This window comes from Macaca fascicularis, chromosome 7 (assembly GCF_037993035.2).
Source record: "Macaca fascicularis isolate 582-1 chromosome 7, T2T-MFA8v1.1".
NCBI classification, from domain to species: Eukaryota; Metazoa; Chordata; class Mammalia; order Primates; family Cercopithecidae; genus Macaca; species Macaca fascicularis.
The window spans coordinates 49,361,246-49,373,916 of record NC_088381.1 but is presented as its reverse complement, the minus strand read 5'-3'; the positions used below and the strand labels follow the sequence as shown (position 1 = coordinate 49,373,916).

The 12,671-nt window shown below is 39.3% G+C and overlaps 1 protein-coding gene and 1 pseudogene across 3 annotated transcripts in view; one reads left to right on the top strand and one right to left on the bottom strand.

Moving 5' to 3' along the window:
• The window catches only part of ARIH1 (ariadne RBR E3 ubiquitin protein ligase 1), a 112,338-nt gene that overhangs the window by 31,341 nt on the left and 68,326 nt on the right, over window positions 1–12,671 (bottom strand). For all 3 annotated transcript variants that reach the window (XM_073996202.1, XM_045395690.3, XM_073996201.1), the window contains one exon: window positions 11,333–11,477. In XM_073996202.1, coding sequence (XP_073852303.1) covers window positions 11,333–11,477 — 145 coding nt within the window. The remainder of the gene's footprint in view (window positions 1–11,332; window positions 11,478–12,671) is intronic.
• On the top strand, window positions 5,484–5,568 carry LOC123575047 (small nucleolar RNA U13; annotated as a pseudogene).

The following is a 12,671-nucleotide window of genomic DNA, read 5'->3' as shown; positions in this document are numbered from 1 at the left end:
ACATGAACTTAACAAAGACATTATCAGAAAAATCACTATAAACAGTGACTTAATAGGGCTTGATGAGGTCACATTTCTTACAGTGGCTAAAATGTCCAGTTTGACAATAGATGGGCTCCTAAAATGAACTTTTCATGGTGAAATCTGGACATGCAAATACACTGAACACATATACATCTTAGAAATGGCGGGCAACAACATCTGTATTAAATATAAAAAGACAGACAAATGAGCATATGAAAGAATGCTCAGTATCATTCAGCATCATGGAAATGCAAATCAAAACCACCACGAAGGCTGGGCAACATGGCAAAACCGTCTCTACAAAAAATACAAAATTCATCAGCCATGACGACGCATGCCTGGAGTCCCAGCTATTTGGGAGGCTGACGTGGAAGCACTGCCTGAGCCTGGGAGGCAGAGGTTGTAGTGAGCTGAGATCACACACCACTGCACTCCAGCATGGCCAAAAGAATGAGACCCTGTCTCAAACAAAACAAAGCAACACCACTTCACACTCACTAGAACAGCTATAATTAGAAAGACAGAGAAAGCAGGGCACACTGGCTCATATCTGTAATCCCAGCACTTTGGGTGGCTGACAGGGGAGGATTACTTGAGGCAAGGAGTTCAAGACCAGCCTGGGCAACATAGTGAGACTCTGTCTCCACAAAAAATTAAGAAATTAGCCAGGTGTGGCAACACATGCCTGTAATCCCAGCTACTCAGGGGGGCTGAGGTGGGAAGATCACTTGAGCCTGAGAGGTCAAGGCTACAGTGAGCTGTCATCATGCCACTGCACTCCACACTGGGCAACAAAGTGAGGCTCTATTCGGAAAAAAAAAAGACAGATAATATTAATAACGAGTGTTGGTGGGGATGTAAAAAATTGGAGCCTTCGTACACTGTTGATAGAGATGTAAAATGGCACAGCAACTTTGGAAACAATCCAGGCAGTTCCTCAAAATATTAAACATAGGGTTACCATAAGACTCAGCAATTCCAATCCTAGGTATATACTTGAAAGAAATGAAAACACACATCCATACAAAAACTAGTACACAAATGTTCATTATAGCATTATTCATAACAGCCAAAAAATGAAAACGATCCAGATGTCCATCAACTGAAGAAGAAAAGTATTTTTTCCATGTAATTTCCACAGATAAAATATTATTCAGCCATAAAAGGAAATAAAGTACTGATACATGGCCACAATATAGATGAACCTTGTCTTCAAGGTTCTTCTCCTATCACTTGCATAGTGAAATTTCTTGTAAAAGACTGAAAATAAGCCAGTCATAAAAGATCACATATTGATTCTTTTCTTTTTTTTTTTTTTTTTGAGACCGAGTCTCGCTCTGTCACCTAGGCTGGAGTGCAGTGGCGCCATCTCGGCTCACTGCAACCTTCGCCTCCCGAGTTCAAGCAATTCTTCTGCCTCAGCCTCCCAAGTAGCTAGGACTATAGGAGCGCACCACCACACCCAGCTAATTTTTGTATTTTTAGTAGAGACAGGGTTTCACCATATTGCCAGGCTGGTCTCCAACTCCTGACCTCGTGATTCACCCACCTCGGCCTCCCAAAGTGCTGAGATTACAGGTATGAGCCACCATGTCAAGCCTTGTTTGATTCTGTTACATGAAATGTCCAGAATAGGTATATCCATTGACAAAGAAAACAGATGAGCAGCTGCCTACGGGCTGGGGGACTTGGGAGGAATTAGGGGGTGAATTTAAAAAGGTATCTCCTGGGGGGTTATCAAGTGTTTTTAAAATTGTGGTGATGGCACGTAACTCTGTAGAATATACTAAAATCACTTTAAATGGGTGAACTGGATAGTATATAAATTATATTTCAATAAACCTGTTATGAAAAGACTTATTCAGAGTAGCTAAGGATAATAGTAACTAACACTTTGTTCTAAAATGTTAGAGTTAAGGGATCCTTAAATGAAGCTGTATCCTGTAAAGGGACATGAAGTAAGCACTTTCAATAATATTAGATGATCTGGAGGATTATGTCTTTTAAAAAGATTCAAACAATGGTTACCTTATTTTAAAGAACATTTTGCAATAATTTACCACTAAATTATTTTTAATTGAGTAAGTTATACAGACTTATGATTAAAAACAAATTTTTTTAACAGTACAAGTTCAGAGTTTATGCTGAAAAATAAGCCTCCCTAGGCCAGGCGCGGTGGCTCACACCTGTAATCCCAGCACTACGCACTACCGGAGGCAGACGTGGGCGGATAACTTACAGTCAGGAGTTCAAGACCAGCCTGGCCAATGTGGCGAAACCTGTCTCTACTAAAAACACAAAAATTAGACAAGTGTGGCATTGAGGCAGGTATATCACTTGAGATCAGGAGCTCAAGATCAGCCTGGCCAAAATGGCAAAACCCTGTCTCTACTATAAATACAAAAATTAGCCAGGTGTGGGGGCAGGCACCTGGAGTCCCAGCTACTTGGGAGGCTGAGGTGGGAGAATCGCTTGAACCTAGGAGGCGGAGGTTGCAGTAAGTCAAGATCGGGCCACTGCACTCCAGCTTGGGTGACAGAGTGAGACTGTCTCAATAAAAAAAAAAAAAGGCCTCCCTCATTCCCATCCCTGTTGTTTGTTTCCTCTACCCGGAGGCAACGGCTATTTCCAGTTGCTTACATATTCTTCCAGAGGTGTTCTAATGTACACACTTAAACACACACTGTAACAGTACCACAAATTCTCTTCTGCACCTTGTTTTTTGTTGTTGTTGTTTCAAAAAATCCAATACGGCTGGGCAAGGTGTCTCACGCCTGTAATCCCAGCACTTTGGGAGGCCAAGGCAGGCGGATCATTTGAGGTCAGGAGTTCGAGACCAGTCAAGCCAACATGGCGAAACCCTGCGTCTACTAAAAATACAAAAAACTAGCCAGGTGTGGTACTGTATGCCTGTAATCCCAGCTACTCAGGAGACTGAGGCAGCAGAATCCCCTCAACCCAGGAGGCAGAGGTTGCAGTAAGCCAAGATCGCACCCTCGCACTTCAGCCTGGGTGACAGAGCAAGACTCCGTCTTAAAAAAACAAAAAAACAAAATCCAATGGATTTCTCATGTGGTATCACACTGGTACAAGTTTGCCTCTTTATAGAAAGGTACCACAATTTTATTTACAGTCTACTATTAATGAACCTTTATACTGCCCTTTTTTCCCCTACTACATTACTGCATTGACTATATATATATCTTTGTGATCTTATGAATATATCTTACGACAAATCCGTAGAGGTGACATTATAATAAATATATACATTTACAACCTAATAGCTATCATCAGGCTCCCCTGCAAAGAGGTTGTCATCATTTATACTGTGCAAGAGTACTTGGTTTCTCATGCCCATGACAATGTAGTATATGATCCAACTCCTTGATCTTTGCCAATCTAATAGGTGAAAAATGCACTAACTTCTAGTTTTGATTTGAATTTCTTTTATTATAAATGAAGTTATAATATTTCAAAAAAAATTTTTACACTGTATATTTCCTTTTCTGTATACTCTTCATATATTTTGCCAACTTTGCTGTGAGTTTTTCACTTATTTACGGGGGCTTTTTACTTATGTAGGAAATAGGCCATTTATAAGTAGGGGAAATCTTTTCCCCCCCTTTAATTCTTAGTGTTCATATTTTGTTGCCATACAGAAGCTCCTTATTCATACACAGTGAAACTCATCACTGTTTAATTTATGACTTGCGAATTCATTAACTTTTATTTATGAAGCTAGGTAGGAATCTTAAGTTTCTATTCCTTATGGCTACCAAGTTGCTCCAACACCATGTATCAAATAATCAACCTTATTTGAAATGCCTCCCCTATAAACACTAAATTCTCCTCATGCATATCTGACTCTATCCTGTTCCACTGCTACCATGTATCAAATAATCTACCTTATTTGAAATGCCTCCTTGATAATACACTAAACTCTCCTCATATATATTTGACTCTATCCTGTTCCACTGCTCTGTATCTTGTATCTAGTATCTTGTATCTAGTATTCTTGTATCTAGTAGGACTAGTCCTCACTCTACTCTCCCCTGTCAATCTAATCTTCTTTTTCAAGATTTTCCTACTTCTTCTATCTCAAATATTCAAGTCATCCTTTTATCTTAGTATTTGAAGTTTTCTTCAAAGTGATCTTTCACATTTCTTATCAAGTTTATTCCTAGCTCTTTTATTCTTTTTGTGGCTCTTATAAAGGGTATTTTAAAATTCCCTTAGACTTTTTATTTAGCCATTATGTGACATGTACCTATAATATTCCTGACGCTACTTATGATATTAGATACAAATATCTGGTTAGGATAGAAATTCTATATATAGCATATCAACTATATTTTTTAAATACATAGACAAAGACATGAAAAGAAATGTATGAGAGGGCTGGGTACGATGGCTCATGCCTGTAATCCCAGCACTTTGGGAGGCTGAGGCAGGTGGATCACGTGAAGTCGGGTAGTTCGAGACCAACCTGGCCAACATGGTGAAACCCCGTCTCTACTAAAAATACAAAAGTTAGCTGGGTGTGGTGGCACACACCTGTAATACCAGCTACTCGGGAAGCTGAGGCAGGAGAATCGCTTGAAACCAGGAGGCGGAGGTTGCAGTAAGCCGAGATCACACCACTGCACTCCAGCCTGGGCAACAGAGTGAGACTTCATCTCATTTTTTTAAAAAAAATTTTCTATATATATATATATATATATATATATATATATATATATATATGAAGTGTATCAGTCCTGCAATTAGGTTTACTGAAAGAATGACAGGCCGGGCGCGGTGGCTCAACCCTGTAATCCCAGGACTTTGGGAGGCCGAGACGGGCGGATCACGAGGTCAGGAGATCGAGACCATCCTGGCTAACACGGTGAAACCCCATCTCTACTAAAAAGTACAAAAAACTAGCTGGGCGAGGTGGCGGGCGCCTGTAGTCCCAGCTACTCGGGAGGCTGAGGCAGGAGAATGGCGTAAACCCGGGAGGCGGAGCTTGCAGTGAGCTGAGATCCGGCCACTGCACTCCAGCCTGGGCGACAGAGTGAGACTCCGTCTCAAAAAAAAAAAAAAAAAAAGAAAAGAAAGAATGACATGTAAAATATATATCAAGCTTAAAGGGAGTCTATTATCATTACTCCTCATCAGAGAAGGAGATCTAACTTGTTACCACATCACTAATGGACTCTGATTTTTAAGGCTATTACAGGAAGGGGTATTCTGTAAAAGACAAATACAGTAAATATATCAGAAACTCTAAAATGTTTTATTCAAAACTTAAAAACATATATAAACGCTTATATGTGCTTCATTCTTTTTTCAAGTAGGAATTCTTAAGAGAGATCAATGGTCACAATGGCTACCAAGTAATCACTTTTTAAGTCTCAACCTTTTTGACTTCTAGTCTAGAGCTCATTTTAAGATAAAAAGATAGAAAAAAAGATAAAAAGATAGTTCATAAATGTAATCATTGGGTTTTCACACACGTGTGAGATGTACCTCTTTCAACCTTGTTACAACTTCAGCACATAGATAAAAGCTTTTTATTCTTTTTAAATAACTTTTCTAATCAGATACCAAGATTAAACAAGTTAGGAAAATAAATCATACATGTATGTCGAAAGATAGAGCAAAAAAATAAAAATACCAAAAACCAAAAAACAAATCTGTGGTCTAAAGATACATATTCATTGTGCTTTAGAGGAATGTATTATTATCACAGATATCTTCCTGTCTATCTCACTTTCCTTTCCTTCTCCGTCCTCTGATATATTCGTTTCCTCATAACCTTGAGCTGGGTTCACCTACATGGCTCCCTGGGCTTTCCCCTAACCCAGGGGATCATATTATCTATTCCCTAAATTTATCCCTGTTTATATCACAAATACATCCGATCAAGAGTACATGAAAAATACATGAAATATCTACAAAAGAAATTAATGGACTTAAAGAAACTAAGTAATACACTCTTAAAGGTTTCATTTATCTGCATCACTTTACATACACAGCAACTAAACCCCTTTGTTTATAAAAATTGAACAAATGATCTAGGGTTATTATACCTAGGTATTTATACACCAGTTCCCTTGTGTATAAAACGTAACGTGTTAAAAGGAATATAGGGCAGGACCTACATATTTTCAAGCAGTGTTTCCAGCAACACCAAGATTCCACAGAGGGGCATCAAGGATGGGGTATGGGAGGGTAGACCACCATTCCTCACAATTTCAACTCTGCCTTTACCTACTTCACGTATGTTCTTCTTAAAATACACAAATAATTTTTTTTTTTTTTTTTTTTGAGACAGAGTCTCGCTCTGTCGCCCAGGCTGGAGTGCAGTGGCCGGATCTCAGCTCACTGCAAGCTCCGCCTCCCGGGTTTACACCATTCTCCTGCCTCAGCCTCCCAAGTAGCTGGGACTACAGGCGCCCGCCACCTCGCCTGGCTAGTTTTTTTGTATTTTTTTTAGTAGAGATGGGGTTTCACCGTGTTAACCAGGATGGTCTCGATCTCCTGACCTCATGATCCGCCTGTCTCGGCCTCCCAAAGTCCTGGGATTACAGGCTTGAGCCACCGCGCCCGGCCAAAATATACAAATTATTTACTTCATAAAAATGAGACACTGGCCGGGCGTGGTGGCTCACTCCTGTAATCCCAGCACTTTGGGAGGCCGAGGTGGGGGGGGTCACTTGAAGTCAGGAGTTGGAGACCAGCCTGGACAACATGGTGAAACCCCATCTCTACTAAAATTACAAAAATTAGCCGGGTGTGGTGGCGGGCGGCTGCAATCCCAGCTACCTGGGAGGCTGACGCAGGAATCACTTGAAACCAGGAGGTGGAGGTTGCAGTAAGCCGAGAACATGCCACTGCACTCCAGCCTGGGCGACAGAGCAAGACTCCATTTAAAAAAAAAATAGAGAGACATTGTAGTCGAAGCTACATTTCCCAGTACAGTGGTGGGCCAGGACGGCTATTATCTTAACTACTTTAACCTAAAACATTAAGTTGCTAGGGTTAAAAAAATTAGCTACAACACACTTGGGAAGGACTGGGGTGGAGAGTGGAATCTATGAATTTACAACGTGCTCCAATGTCTCAGGACATTGTTTTTAAAGAAGCAACCACTCAGGACAGTTAACTCCAAAGGGTTGTAAACTAAGCTATCAAAAGTACTTATTTTAAAATGTGCATGTGATGCTGCATAAAGCAAAAATTGTTTTCTGGAAGGATAAAGATACTGAAGATATATATAATAAAAAAGTACAAATGCTTGGAGAGTAGTAAAATGTGGGAGTTATACAATGTAAGTAAAGAACTCACTCATCCAATAATAAAGCTTCATGAAGAATTTCAGGTGACATTTACTTTCAAAACTCTAGAGGTTCAACTTATCTTTCTATATTTGTCTAAAAATTATGAGGAAAGGACATCCTAGTTTTGTCATGATACTTTTCGGAACACTTAGCAGTTTCCATAGTGCTTTTAACTTACTTGCCAACCCATGCTGTTCCTTTTGCTATCTTGTCCTATCACTTGCATGGGAAAATTTCTTGTAAAAGAGTAATTTGTTTACTTTTATTGCTTCCATTTCCTTTCCCACCTTCAAGTCAATGATTCTTTAGCCCATGAAGTTTGGTTTCTCATTCTACCTCACTCCTTCACTTCATTTCAAATTAACTTTTTAAATCTTTTCTCTGAACCTTTTAGTACTATTTATTTATTTTTTATTTTTTATTTTTTATTTGGAGACAGAGTCTTGCTCTGTCACCCAGGCTGGAGTGCAGTGGCGCGATCTCGGCTCACTGCAAGCTCCACCTCCCAGGTTCACGCCATTCTCCTGCCTCAGCCTGAGTATCTGGGACTACAGGCGCCCGCCACCACGCCCGGCTAATTTTTTGTATTTTTAGTAGAGATGGGGTTTCACCGTGGTCTCGATCTCCTGACCTTGTGATCCGCCCGCCTCGGCCTCCCAAAGTGCTGGGATTATAGGCATGAGCCACCGCGCCCGGACCTTTTAGTACTATTTACCATCCCCCAGTTCTTGAAAGTACATTCTCTCCTCCTTTGGATTCTGTATTGTTACATTTTCCTGGTTAGCCTAACTACCATGCCTTCAGATGTTAGCTCCAATTTCTGTGAATTTCTGTGGTGAGTCCTCCCTGATCAAAAACTGGGTTAGGTATCCCTCCAACACGTTCCCACAGTATCGTATCTTATATTTGCCCTGCCAAAGCACTTATCATTCTTTCTGAATATGTCACCTTACTACTTATCTACCCAACTAACCCATAAATTATTTGAAGTTAGGAATTATGTATTTATTCTCCATTGTTTCTTAGAATAGTGCCTAGTGTGTTCAATGAATAAGTTCTCCATCATCAGTTACAAGTACAAAACAAAAATTTACACTGTAAATCTCAAGTCATGATTTTGAATTCTAGTTTGTTGAGACTGTTAGACAATACCAAGAACAGTGAGAAAGTTACAGTGGATATTTGTAAGCAGCTAGCTTCAGTACTCAAATCAGAGTTAAGATTTCAATTAAGAAGGAACTGGCTATGATAGAGCAGGAGGAAAAACACCAAGAAGTAAGGAAACCTTGTAAAACCTGGGTCTTAGTATTACCTCACAGAAGCATTTAACTGTAAGCACTACGTAAAACTCAACTGGCAAAGAGAATCTGTTTAAGACAATAAAATAGTCAAAATATGAATTTAATATATTGTAACAGTAGTACTTTTTTTAAATATTCAAATTAGAATTGTGATTTAAGGTAAGAGAAATGATACAGTTTTCAGGCTGGAAGAAAATTGAAAGAATATCTTATTCAACTCAGAAAGAAAAAGAAACTGCTGGGTGCGGTGGCTTACACCTGTAATCCCAGCTCTGTGGGAGGCTAAGGTGGGTGGATCACCTGAGGTCAGGAGTTCAAGACCAGCCTGGCCAATATGGTGAAACCCCAACTCTACTAAAAATAAAAAATTAGCCAGGTGTGGCAGCGGGCGCCTGTAGTCCCAGCTACTCGGGAGGCTGAGGCAGGAGAATCACTTGAACCTGGGAGGCGGAGGCTGCAGTGAGCCAAGACTAACACTGCACTCCAGTCTGGGCAACAAGAGCAAAACTCATGCCAAAAAAAACAAAGAAAGAAAAGAAAAGAGGCCAGGCGCGGTGGCTCACGCCTGTAATCCCAGCACTTTGGGAGGCTGAGGCAGGTGGAACACGACGTCAGGAGATCAAGATCATCCTAGCTAACATGGTGAAACCCCGTCTCTACTAAAAATGCAAAAAATTAGCCGGGCTTGATGGCAGGCGCCTGTAGTCCCAACTACTCAGGAGGCTAAGGCAGGAGAATGGCGTGAACCCGGGAGGCGAAGCTTACAATGAGCCGAGATCGCACCACTGCACTCCAGTCTGGGTGACAGAGCGAGACTCCCTCTCAAAAAAAAAAAAAAAAAAAAAACTGGAGGAGCACGGCAGCTCACACCTATAATGCCAGCACTTTCAGAGGCCAGGTGGGCAGACTCCTTAAGCTCAGAGAAGTTCCAGACCAACCTGGGCAACACGGTAAAACCCTGTCTCTACAAAAAACAAAACAAAACAACACACACACACACACACACACACACACACACACACACACACCAGAAAAATCAGCCAGACATGGTGGCATGCGCCTGTGGTCCCAGAGTTTGAGGCTGCAGTGATCACATCACTGCACTCCAGCCTGGACAACAGAGCAAGGTCATCTCGAAAGAAAGAATGAAAAGAAAAAAGAAAAATCCAGTGACATTAAATGGCTTACCTCCCCCTAAAGCCAAAAATTTCATGTTAGAATTATGATCAGAATTTGAGAATTTGAAAATTCAGTTCACCACTTTACCTACTAAATAACTCACTGATCATTCTATTTCTCTAAGAGTACTTAATTTTCTTTTAAAACTTTTCTCATCACTTGTACATATGAACAAGTTAACTTCCCGCAAATGGACCCCATTAGAGATACACATATACAACTCTAAGATAAACAATAAAAATCCTTCAATATAAATATTAGCCAGGCTTGATGGTGCATGTCTGTAATTCCAGCTACTTGGGAGGCTGAGGGAGGAGGAACACTTGAACTTAAGAGTCTGATAAAGGCTGTAGTACACTATGACTGTGCCTGTGAATAGCCGTAACACTCCAGCCTGGGTGGCATAGTGAGACCCCATTAACGGATTAATTGTGAAAATAACAGTGTCTAAGACTTGGTATACAGTAATTATTAGAAAGAGCTGTTTAACAATTAAAGCAGAGAACATGAACAAGACAGTTATAATTATCATGGAATTAAGTTATCTCTTAGATATCTTAAGACATCTTAAGACTAAACTTCCTTAGTAAACACTCAAGTAAAGCATCAAGTAAGTAAATCATCTCAGTTCAGTAAATTTTATTTTATATTTTGAGACGGAGTCTCTCTGTCACCCAAGCTGGAATACAGTGGCACGATGTCAGCTCACTGCAGCCTCTGCCTTCCAGGCAGCAATTCTCACGCCTCAGCCTCCCAAGTAGCTGGGATTATAGACACGCACCATCACGGCAGGGTAATTTTTTTGTATTTTTAGTTGAGACAGGTTTTCACCATGTTGGCCAGGACGGTCTCAAACTCCTGGCCTCAAGTGATCTGCCTGCCTTGGCCTCCCCAAGTGCTGGGATTATAGGCATGAGCCACTGAGCCCAGCTTCAGTTCAAGAAATGTTTAGGAAGGATATTTGTACTTAGGATTAACATCAGTTATTTGGTTGTCTTCCTTATCGCTGGTTCTGTTCCAAGTCGGTCCCCACATACCATATTTAACAATCTCCATTTGAATGGATTTGATTAAGTGAAAATTTTATCTTTTGAAGAATTCTGAGAGTTCCCTAGCAAATAGTATTAACAATATTTATGAGTGTTTCTGGATATTTAAAAAACACAGTTTAAATCTATTTTAATTTGGATAAGAAACAATTCTACTCACTGCCTACCTATTACACAATTCTCCCCGTAGTGATAAAATAAACTCCAGAAAGATTTAGGTCTATAAATGACAACTTGGATAAGTTGTTGCTGCTTTAAAAAACAAATAGGGGTTGGAGGGAAGAGGAACCAAGCTCTTACTCTTTTCCTTCCTTTCCTCACACTGAATACATTGATAGGTTATGGCTTAGAGGCTACTACTCAAAGTCCCACAGATTTTCCTTTGTCTAAATAATGGAAGTTGATTTACCCTCTGAAATACAAAGTCAGCACTAGCCTTAAACTACCAGATACTCACCGAGTTAGGGTAGTTCAAGTAGCAGATCTGACAAGGCATATCCTGTGCTGATGACCTTGTATTCATCTGGCGTGTTCGAGACTTTTTACTTGGATTAATTACATGACACTCAGCAAAGAGCTTCTCCAGGTTTCCATCAAAGTACCTGCATTATTTAAACAGAAAGGATAAGAGCCCAGCAACTGCACACTGTTAGAGCTCTCCAAAAACCTGATTTTCTATAGGGAAAAGCAAGAAGCTGAATAAAAATAAAACAAGATAATAACCTTTTTACTCAGAGGAAATAAAAGCTATCTGGTACAAATTACAGCAAATTAAGGTGTGTGTATACATGTGCATATATATAATATTGCAGGCAGCAAAAAAAGCCGCAAAAATTCAGTCTACTCTCATATATATGAGTATATACATGTGTGTGTATGTGTGTGTGTGTGTGTATACATATATGTAAACTAGTAGACTGAGTTTTTGCTATTTTTTTTTCTAAATTTTGTTTTTAAATAATTGAATCTTGGGAAGTTAAGCTATTAGTATTTTAACAGTACTGCAACTAAAACTTAAGGATTAAATATTACTCTATGAAGAGTAATATTTTACATGGGTAGGCTATATTTTATACAAATGAACTCATTTTATTAATAATTTTAGTTAAAACAATTTAAACATATTAGCTTTAGTAAACAATTTATCTTACCACACAAATCATCTTAAAAATAAAATTATTACATGTGTCTCATTCTACATAATAGACTTGCTTCCTAAACGTTCTTTTGAAATATTTTTAATTTACTGAGAAAGGAGAAGAAATATAACAAAAAAGTGTAACTTCAAACATTTTATATAAAATAAATTACATATTAGCTTTTCATAAAATATGTATCTAAATACAGAGGTGTTCCATATCTAATACATCAAGAGTATATGCCAAGTACTACCTAGAGTTTTAACTAAATAGCAAACCTCTGGACAGAAGATAGTAGAGCAGACCTTAAGCGGGAGTGGGCGGGGAAGATAGTGGTAAATACTTAGCACAATGTTTCCAATTAATTCAGATAAGACATGTTCCCTGGCCTCCTGAAATAGCTTACTATTCAAAAGGGAAAAGCAACAGATTCGAAAAAATTAAAAAAAAACTTTTCAATTTGCAAAACCAATATAACCAGCAAAAATATTAATGCATAATCTGGTCAACTACTTTTTAGGCTGTAAAGCCCAGGTTACAATAACTACAATGCTCTTTACATACAAACAGGAGATTTTCAATTTTAAAAGTAATTCAATACTCAAAAGGAATTTCCAATATTTTTAATTAAGGTCTTATTTAGGCTTTGTGTCAAAG